Source organism: Ylistrum balloti, unplaced genomic scaffold (assembly GCF_031769215.1).
Source record: "Ylistrum balloti isolate Yb309-2 unplaced genomic scaffold, AGI_CSIRO_Ybal_v1 Utg371016, whole genome shotgun sequence".
NCBI lineage: Eukaryota > Metazoa > Mollusca > Bivalvia > Pectinida > Pectinidae > Ylistrum > Ylistrum balloti.
In genome coordinates this window covers 440100-456928 of record NW_026782565.1, presented here as the reverse complement: position 1 = coordinate 456928, position 16829 = coordinate 440100, and the positions used below count along the sequence as shown (strand labels likewise).

At 34.5% G+C, this 16829-nt stretch overlaps 1 protein-coding gene across 1 annotated transcript in view; it reads left to right on the top strand.

Annotated features, from left to right (window-relative positions):
* LOC132560117 (protocadherin Fat 4-like) overlaps positions 1-14789 on the top strand; it is a gene marked incomplete at its 5' end in the record, with an annotated part of 96468 nt that extends 81679 nt beyond the window's left edge. The window contains 19 exons of the mRNA XM_060224762.1: positions 222-350; positions 1797-1979; positions 2766-2912; positions 5381-5563; positions 5777-5899; positions 6316-6630; positions 7053-7256; positions 7447-7581; positions 8310-8437; positions 8625-8884; positions 9441-9628; positions 9938-10168; positions 10824-10915; positions 11101-11199; positions 11538-11609; positions 11921-12154; positions 12708-12807; positions 13029-13171; positions 13542-14789. Coding sequence (XP_060080745.1) covers positions 222-350; positions 1797-1979; positions 2766-2912; positions 5381-5563; positions 5777-5899; positions 6316-6630; positions 7053-7256; positions 7447-7581; positions 8310-8437; positions 8625-8884; positions 9441-9628; positions 9938-10168; positions 10824-10915; positions 11101-11199; positions 11538-11609; positions 11921-12154; positions 12708-12807; positions 13029-13171; positions 13542-13599 — 3024 coding nt within the window. The remainder of the gene's footprint in view (positions 1-221; positions 351-1796; positions 1980-2765; positions 2913-5380; positions 5564-5776; positions 5900-6315; positions 6631-7052; positions 7257-7446; positions 7582-8309; positions 8438-8624; positions 8885-9440; positions 9629-9937; positions 10169-10823; positions 10916-11100; positions 11200-11537; positions 11610-11920; positions 12155-12707; positions 12808-13028; positions 13172-13541) is intronic.
* Between the last annotated feature and the right edge of the window lie 2040 nt (positions 14790-16829).

Genomic DNA, 16829 nt, shown 5'->3' with positions numbered 1-16829 from the left:
TGACTAACCAATGGGAGGACATGTATTTGACTGTTGTGCTGACTAACCAGTGGGAGACTATGTATTAGACTTGAGCTGATAAACCAATGGGATGAATGTATTTGACTGTTGTGCTGACTAACCACTGTATTAGATTGTAGGTTGAATCACCCATGGAAAGACATATTCCAAGTTGTTGTACAAGGCATTAAATCTTTTTTTTCTAATTTTGCATTTTACAGAGCACAGTTGTGTATGAGATTAGAGGCGATGGATTGGCCAGAAATCACTTTGTCATCAACAATGTTACAGGCCAGATTACCCTAAGCAAGGCATTCACTGAAGATGACAGCCTAACAAGCATGTACACTGTAGGTTCTTTTCTTTTTTAATCATAGTTAAAATTACAGTTTGACTTGATTGTATATAGTATAGTACCAATATCATGATTTACTTATGAAGAGATAGGTTATGTTAATGATAACATCCATATAATCGTTCTGTCTGTTTCAACTGTCTTTATTAACATAGTGATGATGTCTTTGTTACCATAGTAATGAAGATCAACTGTCTTTGTTATCATACTGATGAAGAAAACTGTCTTTAATATCATAGTGACAAAGATCAACTGGCTTTGTTACCATAGAGATGAAGATCAGTTGTCTTTGATACCATAGTGACAAAGATCAACTGCCTTCATTACCATAGAGATGAAGATCAGTTGTCTTTGATACCATAGTGATAAGATCAACTGCCTTCATTACCATAGAGATGAAGATCAGTTGTCTTTGATACCATAGTGATAAGATCAATTGCCTTCATTACCATAGAGATGAAGATCAGTTGTCTTTGATACCATAGTGATAAGATCAACTGCCTTCATTACCATAGAGATGAAGATCAGTTGTCTTTGATACCATAGTGATAAGATCAATTGCCTTCATTACCATAGAGATGAAGATCAGTTGTCTTTGATACCATAGTGACAAAGATCAACTGCCTTCATTACCATAGAGATGAAGATCAGTTGTCTTTGATACCATAGTGACAAAGATCAACTGCCTTCATTACCATAGAGATGAAGATCAGTTGTCTTTGATACCATAGTGATAAGATCAACTGCCTTCATTACCATAGAGATGAAGATCAGTTGTCTTTGATACCATAGTGATAAGATCAATTGCCTTCATTACCATAGAGATGAAGATCAGTTGTCTTTGATACCATAGTGATAAGATCAACTGCCTTCATTACCATAGAGATGAAGATCAGTTGTCTTTGATACCATAGTGATAAGATCAACTGCCTTCATTACCATAGAGATGAAGATCAGTTGTCTTTGATACCATAGTGATAAGATCAATTGCCTTCATTACCATAGAGATGAAGATCAGTTGTCTTTGATACCATAGTGATAAGATCAATTGCCTTCATTACCATAGAGATGAAGATCAGTTGTCTTTGATACCATAGTGATAAGATCAACTGCCTTCATTACCATAGAGATGAAGATCAGTTGTCTTTGATACCATAGTGATAAGATCAATTGCCTTCATTACCATAGAGATGAAGATCAGTTGTCTTTGATACCATAGTGATAAGATCAATTGCCTTCATTACCATAGAGATGAAGATCAGTTGTCTTTGATACCATAGTGATAAGATCAACTGCCTTCATTACCATAGAGATGAAGATCAACTGTCCTTTTTTAAAAATATGATATCACTTCTGTAGTTATTGAATATAACATGTTGATACGGTATCACAGTAATGATAATTCCTGTTAATTCATTGTTGATACCTGTTTTGTTTACAGATCCGTGTATATGGTTACCGACTTAATGATCCATCAGAGTTTGACTTTGCCCTTGTGCGAGTCCAGGTCAACCGTAATCCCAACACACCTATATTCAACCACGGAGATCTCACTTTCACTATCAATGAAAATGTGGACCTTGACTACATCATTGGAAATGTTTCTGCTACTGATCAAGATTCTGTAAGTTTTATACAAAAAATGGGCATTTTAGATAATTTAAAGTTTAAAATATTCTTCATCCTGATAACCCTTTTTAAAGCAATTTTATTTAGTGATTTTAATGTTTATTAGCTCTCCGTCCGTCCGTCCGTCCTTAAACAATATTTTGTAATCACTATTTCTTGAGAAGTCCTGGATGGATCTTTCTCAAATTGCATTTGTAGGTTCCCCTTGGTCCCAAGTAGACTTTGAAAGTTTGTTATTGCTATTTCTTAAAAAGTGCTGTGTAGATCTTTCCCAAATTTCATGTATAGGGTTCTTCAGGTCCCTAGATGTGCCCATTAGAGTTTGGGACTTTGAACTTCCAGGTTGCCATTTTGGATTTGGCCGGCAAAGGTTATCATTTAATTCTACAAAGTTATGTTCAAATGTCTTACCATTAAGAGCAAAAACAGAGAACAGAAAAGAAGGGAAAAGATCCAACTTTCAAAGAGCATATAAAGATCAAACAATGGTGGGAGCCAAGATCCCTCTGGGATCTCTTGTCCGTTACATTTTGCTGTTTTTGGGATATCTTTTTTCTCCGGGTATAATTGTGGTGAATGATGTACACAACTTTCAGTAGTGTTGTATATGTTGTATTGAATCCTAGTCACACCTCTCATGTTGCCAATTTTGGATGTGTTAAAGAATTTGAATTTAAATTGCAAAGTAAAATCCATGTGAAAGTTTTCCCATGGACAAATCAAATACTTTCAGGCCTGCACACCAAGGTCACCATTATATAACTCCATTTGTATGTTACAGGGTGACAATGGAAGAATTGTATACTTCTTCAGTCAACAGGAGAGTCAGCCTATTTACAGTGGGGACTTCTTCTATATCAATCCTTCGTCTGGCATCATCCTCGTCATCGGAAACCTACGTTCTGACCCTTCAACCAAAAACTATACAGTAAGCATGTATTCTTAGTGAATAACACATATTGAAGTGACATTAATTCATTGTACATCAGAATTACCTGCTAAGTAGCCTCTGTGTAAATTTAGGTCCATTGTACCTAAGAATTACATGCTAAATAGTCTCTATGCAAATTGTGTCCATTGTACATCAGAATTACATGCTCAGCAGCCTGTGTAAATTATGTCCATTGTACCTAAGAATTACATGCTAAATAGTCTCTATGCAAATTGTGTCCATTGTACATCAGAATTACATGCTCAGCAGCCTGTGTAAATTATATCCATTGTATATAAAAATTACCTGCTTAATGGCCTCTATGTAAATTTAGGTCCATTGTACATCAGAATTACATGCTCAGCAGCCTGTGTAAATTATGTCCATTGTATATAAGAATTACCTGCTTAATAGCCTCTATGTAAATTTAGGTCCATTGTACATCAGAATTACCAGCTAAATAGCCTCTATGTAAATTATGTCCGTTGTACCTAAGAATTACCTGCTAAGTAGCCTCTATGTAAATTTAGGTCCATTGTACATCAGAATTACCTGCTAAATAGCCTCTATGTAAACTTAGGTCCATTGTACATCAGAATTACCTGCTAAGTAGCCTCTATGTAAATTTAGGTCCATTGTACATCAGAATTACCTGCTAAATAGCCTCTATGTAAAATTAGGTCCATTGTACATAAGAATTACATGTTCAGCAGCCTGTGTAAATTATGTCCGTTGTACATCAGAATTACCAGCTAAATAGCCTCTTTGTAAATTTAGGTCCATTGTACATCAGAATCACCAGCTAAATAGCCTCTATGTAAATTTAGGTCCATTGTACATCAGAATCACCAGCTAAATAGCCTCTATGTAAATTTAGGTCCATTGTACATCAGAATCACCAGCTAAATAGCCTCTATGTAAATTTAGGTCCATTGTACATCAGAATTACATGCTAAATAGCCTCTATGTAAATTTAGGTCCATTGTACATCAGAATTACATGCTAAATAGCCTCTATGTAAATTTAGGTCCATTGTACATCAGAATTACCAGCTAAATAGCCTCTATGTAAATTTAGGTCCATTGTACATCAGAATTACATGCTAAATAGCCTCTATGTAAACTTAGGTCTGTTGTACATCAGAATTACCAGCTAAATAGCCTCTATGTAAACTTAGGTCCATTGTACATCAGAATTACCAGCTAAATAGCCTCTATGTAAATTTAGGTCCATTGTACATCAGAATTACATGCTAAATAGCCTCTATGTAAACTTAGGTCTGTTGTACATCAGAATTACCAGCTAAATAGCCTCTATGTAAATTTAGGTCCATTGTACATCAGAATTACCAGCTAAATAGCCTCTATGTAAATTTAGGTCCATTGTACATCAGAATTACCAGCTAAATAGCCTCTATGTAAACTTAGGTCCATTGTACTTCAGAATTACATGCTCAGGAGCCTGTGTAAATTATGTCCATTGTACATCAGAATTACCTGCTAAGTAGCCTCTATGTAAATTATGTCCATTGTACATCAGAATTACCTGCTAAGTAGCCTCTATGTAAACTTAGGTCTGTTGTACCTAAGAATTACATGCTAAATAGCCTCTATGTAAACTTAGGTCTGTTGTACCTAAGAATTACATGCTAAATAGCCTCTATGTAAACTTAGGTCTGTTGTACCTAAGAATTACATGCTAAATAGCCTCTATGTAAATTTAGGTCTATTGTACATCAGAATTACATGCTAAATAGCCTCTATGTAAACTTAGGTCTGTTGTACATCAGAATTACCTGCTAAATAGCCTCTAGGTAAATTATGTCCATTGTACATCAGAATTACCTGCTAAATAGCCTCTATGTAAATTTAGGTCCATTGTACATCAGAATTACCAGCTAAATAGCCTCTTTGTAAATTTAGTTCCATTGTAAATCAGAATCACCAGCTAAATAGCCTCTATGTAAATTTAGGTCCATTGTACATCAGAATTCCCAGCTAAATAGCCTCTATGTAAATTTAGGTCCATTGTACATCAGAATTACCAGCTAAATAGCCTCTATGTAAATTTAGGTCCATTGTACATCAGAATCACCAGCTAAATAGCCTCTATGTAAACTTAGGTCTATTGTACATCGGAATTACATGCTAAATAGCCTCTATGTAAATTTAGGTCCATTTTTTACTTTATATTCCACTTTACTTTTATTCTGATATTTTTTCCCTTTGTTTTCTGACTTAATATGCAGATACATCCATGGTAATTAAGATACACATGTAGCTAACTGTAGCCCACATTTATTGCTTCACTGACTTTGATTACTGTGCAGTAAGATCCAAATTCACAATCACAGAGATCACATAAAATTGTTTTCAGATTTTTATCAGCTTACACTGAATTGAAGCACTGCCACCATTTAACAAAGCAAAAGAATCTGTACAACGACGTTTTTGTTCCTATTACAGATGTTTGTTGTTGCAAAAGACAGTGGTGTGCCAAGTCGCCAAAATAAGGTCAAGGTCACGATTGTTGTGACAAGGAACCCACATGCTCCAGAGTTCTCCCAGACCAACTATGAAAAAACCATTGATGAGAATGTTCCCGTTAAACATAGAGTACTTCAGATCATGGCAACAGACGCTGACAATGTAAGTATTCAGAGATTTAGAATTGATAGATCATTGAAAATACAGTTGAGGTTTTATGTTTGATTAAACAAAAATAAGTATTACAGTGATAATATATGTGTGAGTGGATTATGAATTTTCAAGGTTTTCAAATGCACTAATGGTGATTTAAAGTGTATGTTTTAGTAACTTGCTTTTATTTTGCCTTTAGTTGAGTTTCTTTAATGATTTTAGGATCCTATTGTATATGACATCATTCCAAGTCCCCCTGCCACTCTCTACTTCAATGTCGACTCCTTCACTGGAGTCATTACCACATCCCGTATACTGTACCGCGAAGATGTTGACAGATATATTGTAAGTATACCTACTTTTGTAACATATGATATCAAAATTGTTTAAATAGCGATGTTAATCTGTCATGTTGTCATCAGAATGTCCTCATGGTAATCTGGTAAAATTCAAATCAAATTCTTGGATTTTATTGATAATGAAATGTCTTAAATGTTTTAAAATCATGGTATCACAAAATTGAGCACATGTTCCACGGTCATTGCCACTTTTCATAAACAATCTTTCTTAATGACCTAGAAGTTCAATTTGTTGTAGATATCAGAAGTGAAAGTATTTTTCATATTTTTCACTTCCAATGCCCCCTTAATCCTGCCAGCCTGTTGTCGGTGGAGCTTTTTTCCTGTGCCTTTGGTTTATTTTGTGCTATATAGGTTTGCTTGAAGATGACTTTTTTTAAAACCAATTTCGTTTAATTACAGATAAATGTACGTGCCACAGATCAAAGTGCATCACCATTAGCTGGAACTGCTACAGTGACCATCAACATTAACAGAAATGCTAACCCACCAGTATTCGCAAATCTGTCACACACTGTATCCATATCAGAATACCACGATATTGACACAAAGGTCATCGAGGTGACAGCCACAGACAATGACAATATCAACAGTACAAGTGGTATCCTACGATATGCTATTGATACCGTCAACTCTTACTTCACTATTACCAGGACAACCGGAGTCATCCTTCTTGCACAACCACTTACAACTGATTTAGCTGATGATGTGTACATCGTAAGTTTCAATATGGATAGGTCACAAAAATGATAGTGTTTCACCCCCTTAGGGCAAGGGACCCTGCATATGAAAGAGAGAATTCAACCCACAGGGGGGAAGATTATATGTATGATTTATCAATGTCATCATAGTGCAAATCATTATTAATGAGATGTGTTATTAAATTAACAATGTAACCAAGTTTTTCATGATATCATAAAATTGAAAGCGTGTTTCGCCATTGAGAAGGGACTACAATAACAGTACTGAATGAGAATTGCTCACTGACTTAACATTAGGTATGCTTGACTCTATTTTTTTGTGATGAGAGCAGGTTGTCAATGTAGGCATGTTACATCAAGATAGATTATATCTTAAGAATTAAATCAACATTTGACACATATTTCTACCATCCAGTAAACTGTCCTTGTATGTTACAGTTAACAGTCGTGGCCTCAGATACCTCCAACAACCCGAAGTCTGCCTCCACCTCTGTCACCATCAATGTTGTCCGCAACATGTTTGCACCAGAGTTTACACCAACAGTTTACCAAGTGAACGCAACTGATACAGACAGAGCTGGCACATCATTGGTCACGGTCACTGCAGCAGATGCAGATTCCCAGATACCTCTCAGTGCTAATGTAAGTAATCAACGCTTTGTTTGCTTTTTTTGTAACCCTACAAAGTTTTAGATTAATCCGTTGTGAATTTATGTACTACAACATGTGGTTTCATATATATGGTCTACATAATATTTGGATTTATCAATCCATATTTATGGATTATGTGTAATTTTTTGTTTTGATATTTTTTTTTTCATTTGTTTCACAGACGAACAATGCTAAGTTTGCCTACAGTGTGTTGGGTAATGCTGCCTCCTTTGCCAGATACATTGGTGTTTCAGACAATGGGGAGGTGTACATCAAACAGTCTCTCTATATACCTAATAACATCAGTCCAATCACGGTAGGTGTCAGATCCTCAGCATTATAGTGATCTAACTGTAGCATCAGGCAAGATCATCACATCAACACCATCTACGGATAACTGAATATTGTTCTGTACTGATCAAGATTTTATGCGAAGACCTTTAAGGTCTTCTGCATATTGCTGTCATCCTGCTTTTTTGAGTTCGATTAGAAAATGGTTTATTTACTCCTGCTCCATCTCTTGGCAGTGTATAGAGCTAAAATCAATAAATTACCATCATTTTTCAATCTGGTATTTGGTGTATATTCCAACTGCACATTTGCGATCAATGCATAACTAAAACATCAATATGATCAACTGCTGTTCATTTGTGTCACAAAGTGAATGAAATCTGCATCGAAAATGGCCAATAATAGCAACAGGTTTGACTTAATTCTCCGAGATGACACAAATATAGTGGACATTGCAGGAACTTGAAGAACATAGATTTAAACTCGAACTTTCAAGGAGATAGTTTCATGGCGATAGTTTTGTAAAATTTGCCTCTGACACCATATTTAATACATAACTCGACCAAATCGACTAACTTTCATTTCCATTGTTTCCGTCTTTTAAGAATTCAGTGGACTTGTATCATCTTTACTTAATTGAAATAAATATTTATCATGTTGTTTACCTAGTGTTTATCTGATATGCACCTGCTTCATACATGCTTACCTGTTTTTATGTATACTTATGTGTTGTTGTTTACCTGTTGTGTGTAGGTCCAGATCCAGGCCTGTGATTTAAGCTGGAAACCCAAGTGTAGTAGTCCTAGTGCCAATATTGTTATCAATATTACATACCAAGACACTGCAGATGGTCAAATTGGCTTCAAGCAGCCCGTCTACTAGTAAGTATTCCTATACTTACATATATGTAGAGTAATATACATTCTGTTTACTATTGCTAGTCAGAACAGATATACGACACATTTAAAGGACTAAATACATTGTCACAGTGTGGTTTTCATTTGTTTGACATTTCCTCTGTGTGAAGTGAACTGAACAAACTCATTCTCTGACTATTAATCTTTTCAGTCTGCAACTTCGTGAGAACATTGATGTTGATCAAGTGATTTTGCTGATGGACGTGGAATATCAGGCTTCACAGTCAGCTCAGTGCAATATACTAGGGGATCTCAGAGGCCTTCCATTCTCCATCGCACCAGACCAGTTCCAGAAGAACTGTGGTCTAAAACTGATTGAGCCAGGCTTTGATTACGAGGTTACCAAGAAATACAATGTGACAGTGCAAGTGACAGAGGGAGCTGTTGGACGTAGAAAGAGACAGATCTTCAGTATGCATTTCTTTATAACTATTTTACTAAAGAAATTTTATTAATACCATTATCTTTATAATTAAAAAATGCAAATTATATTTATCAGTGAAGATTTACTGACGTATAATTTTACTTGTATGTGGTGAAGAAATTATTCTTTGTCTTCTATAAATCGTTGATAGGTGTTATAGTATATCAAATATATGTAATCTCTGTACAGTACTGTTACACCACAGTGCTTTTCATTGGAAGTAAATAACCTGCTAAAGAGGTGGAACTGCCCTGATAATGGCTGTGAGCTTCTTCAAAATGTTATATAGTAGTTATACTCTACAATATCTTAATCGCAAATATATACCATATAACAATATGATATAGGCTATGCACAGATTTTATCATTTGGTATCAAAACCCGAACAGAAAGCAGGAACGAAAATTATTAAGTGTCATTTTTTTTTAATTAAACCTTAACAGTCTGTGCTTTGCAATCTTATAGGATGAAAATAATAATAAAATCTGTTTTACAATATCAAGATGTAATCCTGAAACTCGTATTGATTTCTTTTATTTCCAGTCCAAAACACCCATCCCATAGCTACAGTAATCATTGAAGTGTTAGATGTCAATGACAACTCGCCAATCTTCCAGTACGAGGAACCCCATATTTACCCACTTCAGACAAGCAGTGCTGGCACAGAAAACCGTTATTTTGGTGCTATTGCTTCAGATGCTCGCCCAGATGCATCAGTAATGAGAGTTTATGTAAGTAATACCTTAACATTGAATTAACAAGCTGAAATCTTTGTCAGATTTTAATTCAAGATGTATGACAAGATTGAAATTGCTGTCAGAATACATACATAGTGGTGTTGTAATGCTTGTTTGAGTGGTTATCTACATTGCACTGATTTTACCTGGTTTGGATGGAAGGTTAAGGAAATATGCAGGAACCACATTGGAGTAAAAATGAAAGACTCTGACTTTATTTCAGTTCAAAAACTTATCACATGTACTATATAATGAGATTATAGCTCTGATTATAATGTGTATAATTTGTTTTTCAAACTATAGGCAACTGATGAAGATTCTGGTCTTTTGGGTCTTGTAACATACTCCATGGATGAACAGAGTTCAGTGCCAGCAAATCCACCATTCCTTCTCAGTTCAGTGGATGGAACATTTACAACCAATACAGAATTCTCTTCTGAAACACTCGCTGCCAAAACCTACAAAATCCCAATACTGGCTACCGACAATGCACCAAGAATTGAGGAACGCAAGGTCACCCAGTCCACGGCTTATGTAAGTGAGGCTACAAAGTTGTGAAGAATTTCATGTTACGCCCTTGTCTGTCTGTCAGTCTTGTTTCACCATCATAGTACCAAGCAAGTATATACAGTTGAAACTTGTCTTCTGACAAAAAGAGTAGAAAGGCACATGGCCAGTTACGCTGTATGGGTCCAATTGTACACACAACACTCAGTCACTTACGATTAAGTACCAGTTTAATTATCCAATTAAAGGTTGACTGCTTAATTAGTGTCACCATCCTGTAGCACTCTCTTACCTGTACATTAAAAAAGTAGCGTGTTTACACAAAACACGAAAACATTTAGCTTGGTTATGTTCATCTTCAGGAACAATAAAAATGAAACTGTCAAACCAGTACAAACTTTTTGATGAAATCTGATCCCCACAATATATACCCAATGTCAGCCAGGTGACATACAATCTGTGTTCCCAGTTTTTCTATTCTGTAATTAACAGACAAAACCATAAATAGTTTTATATCCTCTGTATTGTAGCCATTCAATCAGTTCTAAATCAGTATTATCACTTGTGGTTAAAAAGAATAATACATTTATCAGTCCTAAATTATACAGTATTTCCAATTAATTACCAAGAAAGAATAATACATTTTTGCTATTAAACACTACCTAATTTTTTATTTTGACAGATCAACATCATTTACACATATAACCGTTTCGTATTGGTCCTAAGAAATATGATTCCTGAAGATGCTGCAGCTAAAAAGGCAATGATTCGCAGGTTTGTATAAAAAATTTCTATAAGTAACATATTGGAGACCAAATACTCCTGATGCTATATTGATAAATGTTTTAATCTAGCTAATGCTTTGAGGCATACTAAAACAATTACCCCTGAATTGTGTCTTTCAGTTATGGAATTTAAATACTTTGAAAAATGTTTTCATGGAATGTTTCATTTTTCAGAGCTATACAAGATGAATTCCAGAAGGTGTGTATTATAGAGAATATAGAACGTCGAAGGAACCTTTTGTTAAAAGATCAGCTCTCTATAGATGGCACAGAGTAAGTACATTTATCACTTTCTCTAATTAGAAAATCTCCAGTAGTCTAAATGCTTAATACAGTTTTTAGAGCAGAACTTTTCAAATCCCATCAGAAAATCAAACTATAATTTTTGGGGTTCCAAAGTTGGGTGTGTTGCCGAGTTCTTCACAAGCAAAATACATGCATTATTATTTTTTTCCCTTGTATATTAACTTAAAAGTAAGTTAATAGTTTTTGTTTGCCTTGACAGAGTACAGGGGGTAACAATGTAAGAAGTAAGTGCAGTACCCAAGGAAAACCTTGGCTATATCTGCTCTGCCTACCAAACACTAATTTTTTATGTTTCTTTTTAACAGTTCTGATGTTATTTTTGTATTGGGCGAGCCAAGGGAACCATACAATCTCATCAACAACAGCAGGATGCCTGAGTAAGTTTTTCTGTACAGAATTTGTATAGCTAAATATATTCTAATACACATATATTACAAGTTTACATGTAAACTTTTTCATGCTAATTTCTTTTCTGGTATTATGACAAGTTTTGACATTTTAATGAACAATGGAATTATTTAAAAATCACTATGTAAAATATATATAAAGAGAAAATATTTTTGTTCTAATTTTTTTTTTTTTTTTTGTTGACAAAATTTGCTACTGGTCTTACAGTAGCTTGCATTTCTTTTCCAGTTATTTTGAATCTGAAAATAATTTTCATCCTTGTTTTTTAATTTTTTTGCAGAATCTTTACTGAAGATAAGACCTCCAACCTCAACACTAGACTACAAGCAGACAATACGCTGATTATAGAGAAAATACGTCTCCCGTACCAGGATGCTAATCTGTACAAAACTCTTCTTACAAAATCTTATGTGTGGTGGATTGACGACCCATGGGCAGCACTTATTGCGTTGGCAGCTATCATAATCCTCCTCTGTATTGTTGGGATAATTGTCTTAGTGTTCACACATTCCAGGTATGACTTGTTTTGTTAAATAAGTTTAGTTTCATTGCATGTTTTTATATATAAGGCCACATTATCATCAGATGTTTGAGAAAGAGAGACTGATTTACTTCTGTTATAAGTGAAATGGGCTTATTGGTCTTTGATGTAATGTATGTAAAATGAGAGGCTGATTTATCTCAGATGAGTGTAAAATTGGAAAGGCTAATTGACTTCTGATGTTTGTAAAATATGAAAGGCTTATTGACTTCTTATGTGTGTTAGATAGGAAATACTTATGGAATTCTGATTTGTGTAAAATAGGAAAAACTTATTGAATTCTTATGTGTGTTAGATAGGAAATACTTATGGAATTCTGATTTGTGTAAAATAGGAAAAACTTATTGAATTCTTATGTGTGTTAGATAGGAAATACTTATGGAATTCTGATTTGTGTAAAATAGGAAAAACTTATTGAATTCTTATGTGTGTTAGATAGGGAAGACTTATTGAATTCTGATTTGTGTTAAATAGGAAAGGCTTATTGAATTCACCCAGGATTAATTTGTGCTTTTTATTTCTGCAGGTACACAAAATACATTAACCATTACCGAGTATACCAGGCTGCATATGACCAACCAGACTTCATGGAGCCCCCAAGCTTCCTCAAGGAATACGAGACACAGGTTAGCTTAAATGTCAAAACAGAAATAATTTCTGAATTTCTAGAACTAAATCCACAAAAATCGAATGAAAATGTAACAAAAGTTAACTTTAAATTATGTTTTAATGATAGTAAATAATTTCATTAAGTGATATGATCAAATGTGTTTATAGGGTTAGTTGAAATGTTCTAACGTGTATGTTAGATGATGTGTTGATTGAAACCCATTTCTGACTTCTGCAGAGTCTGAATATGTATGTACCTCCGGATGAGGCTGTGGGCAACATTGATACCCTCAATTTCAATATCGGGGATAATGTAGTAGTTGAGCCACAGGATGATGATAGAGGCATATCTACAGCAGCTGTCAATCCTATATTCCAGGAGTAAGTATTTAATTGTGTTTTCTCGATATATGTCCCCAGAATTGTGCCTTTCCTCCTGTCAGTTCCTCACTTCCACTTAAGGTTTTTTCAAGGTTTTCTTCCATTGTGTTTTAGATGGCTTTGTAATAATCAGTTCCTTAATGTACCTTCATATATGAGCTAAAATGTGAAATGTGATCTTGTAAAGAAGCCATATTTATATTTCAATTCCATTTATATAAAATATTGAATTTGCTTTATTCCGTTCGTAAACCTGATTGAGTTTGCCCTGAAAAAATACCCAGTATACTGACCTGAATAACCTTACTATCATTGTATTTTGTTGAAATTTCCATTTAGGACTTAAATAACACAAATAAATCTATTTCAGTGACAATGGAACAACCCGCCAAGGAATAGCTATGCCAGAAGGCACGACCATGCTGTAAACCAAAACCACAATCCTCATTCCAGAAAGATCATCAGAGAGTGTTTAATACTACCAAGCTATGATATAGATCATTTTTAAGACATTTACTTTCAATTCAAAATCACACAAAATAGTTAAATGGAATGAGATTTGCTAATAGTTATCACAGTACACCGTGTGTTGCCACAATTTTGCTTAGACTTGCCATGTACTCACATTTTTGTAAATTTGATTGTGACTATTCGATTAATTTTAAGTAAAGAGCACTATATTGAGAGTTACTGTGGCAACAACATCTAATAAATAAATGAATAGTGCTCTCATGTGACAGTGATTACAGTCTAGAAAACATCACTCAAGTCCATATCTATGCATATCTTTATACAATGAAAAATTAAAACTTCCAAAAGGTTCTGAGATATTGAGTGTGAATGTGTTGTGTCTGCTCTGACCTCTTTTCAAACTCCCCACTATGGGAAGAAATGAAAATCCATATACACCATTTCAAATTCATGATTTTATAAAGATATTTTCTTTACTTTTCCAAAGAGTTATGGAAAGAGGTCAATTGTAGAAAGCCAGAATGATTGTTTGTGTGGTATATAAGTGGGATGGGCATGGGGGGTTGTAATTATACATATGTATTCGTATCATATAACCAGTCAACCTTCAAAAAAATAGCAAAACCAAATCATTTTCTAATTTGACCAAATTTAGATGATCTTAATAAAATTTAATTGCTTTGTTAATCTTCAATACTTTTTTGCTAGAACTAAAAATGCCTGACAACAATGATGCTAGTTGTGACACCATTAAATCTAATTGTTATAGTCTTTATTTGGATTATTTACTTAGTGCTTTATAGAATGGAATCCTATGATTACCAAAATTATGCGCTTGGTTTTATGATTGTTGTGATATATATATATATATATAGAAATATTACAGACATATTTTTGTATTTTTAATGAATTTTCCATGCCATTGTGGAGCTGGATTTATGTCTCCATATTTTCTGTGCATGTCTCTATATACATATCTTTATCCGTTTTTCTCGTTATATCTGCATTACGCATAACATTCCACGTTTTAAATAAGTGTCACAAGAATCTTATGGTAGCCTGTCAAAATTCTTTATTATCTGTGAGGGATGTCAGGAAGTAAGGATTTGCCAATATATGACATTTTGTATTTTTTATAGAAAAAACACTACCATTAAAATGTAATATATTTTCAGAAAGTGTTTGTCTTATTTCTAGCCCTGTTCAAATCACTTGTCATATATCCTTAAATGAATTACTATTTTTCTAGAAATACATTCTGAACAGATCATTTTCTAATTTCCTCTTTGTTCCTAGTTGTGCATTGTCGGTTGGTCACTAATAGTGTGTTGTCTGTTTATGAACTGATTGGATAAACAAAATGAAGAACTGCCTGTCATTTCCATTTTGACAGGAAAGTAAATTATCCTATCTGCAGAAACAGTGTTAGAGAAGTCTTTAAATTTTATGAAGTAGTTTCCCTTTAATTGATAAATGGTTGTACATGTTTGATTTTGGAGCTGATGCAAAAAACAAGATGGCCGACAAGAAGCTAATTTTGAATTTTGTTATGTATCTTTTCCAAATTTCCTGTTATAGCCCAGTGGTTCCTAGTTGTGCATATTGATGTAAAAACAAAAGGGTTGGCACCTTAGACTTTGACAGTCATAGATTGTTGCTACTATTTCTTGAGAAGTAAGGAAGGAGTCTTCCTTAAATTCCATATGTGTGCCCTGTTTCCTTTTGTGCATTGTCAAGTGACTGACAGAAAGAGTGGGACATTGCCACTTCATGAAGTACTGGGGGGATCTTTTTCAATATATACAAATTTCCTTCAGATTGATTGAAAATGAAACCTGCATGATTTACAAGTTTTTCATTAGACAGATTATTTTAAAATTTCCTTGAAAAATACAACTTTGTTTGTTGGCTATTTTGGATGAGAACTTTTACAGATTGCTAATGCAATTTCTCTGGAGCATGTAAAGGTAGTTTTTTCAATACTACACGTGTTTCTCTTGTTTATTGATGTTGACCTGATAATTCACCTATCAATGTACTATTAATTAAGTGCATATAACCAGAATAGATGGAAAGATATCTCACTTTTACTGGTGGGTGCCTATCTCTTGTTAAAGATTGCTGTGTACAAAAGATGTGAATAGAGCCTTTTTTAATAACAAGTGGACTATGAATACAATTAATGTAAAATTTCAGTCACTAACAAATTTAATGTCAATATTCCTCTATTGAAAGGTAAATTTTTATTTAACTGTGATAATTTTATAATGAGCATAATCATTAAAAAATAGATATAAACAGCATAATTAAATGTATATTGACATGAAATCTTTCAGTCTGAAGTATGCCCAAATGATGAATCAAACGCATGAATAGAGTCATTTTAAATACAAATTTAGAATTGGATACAGTATATCTAAATGATGAATTGTAGTATACAACTGTTTCATTCTTCTATAACTCATCAAACTGATCCTAAGGGCATAAACTTATAGAATGGAGAATGAGTAAAAAAAACAATTGACCCAAAGCAATGTCCAAATATAGATGAGTTTGTACTGCCCAAATTCAAAAATCAGTTTTCCATGCTTGGTTATCTCAAAATGAATTACCAATAAATTATGGCATATGGACATGGATTTAAGGCAAACTTTTTTGGGGGGTGGTGGGGGGAGGTTGGAAGTGTAACAAGGCCTGTAAAATAGACTTGCAAATGTATAAAGAAACTCAGTAAAAAGCTACCTGCTTGGTTATATATGTTATAATTATAAATGGGTCTGTTTTGGGACCAATCCGTAACTTTTTTTGTCGAAGATGATATTGTAACCGTTTACCGTCTGTGGTCCACCGTTGTCCTTCCGGGTTCTGGCGTTCAAAGGCGTTCGAACCTCCAGGAGTAAATGTTCTGACAAATAAGCCAACGCTATCACTGACAGTTTCCACAGTTTATTCGCAAAACAGATAAAAAGACCAGTAGCAACAGGGCAGTGCGTCTTATTATGTGGGCACCCAAAGATATCTATGTAGCAACGCAGAGGCTCCGGCATTCCCAAACGCCGCTACGGCGTACCTGACGACAACCCGTGCGCCCGCCGACGTCAGCCCTCTGCCGTTCCGGTCCATTGGTCCCCTCACGTTACCGAGTGCTTACCTGTCATTGCTCTCACCTGAATATTCTTCGCTGGAC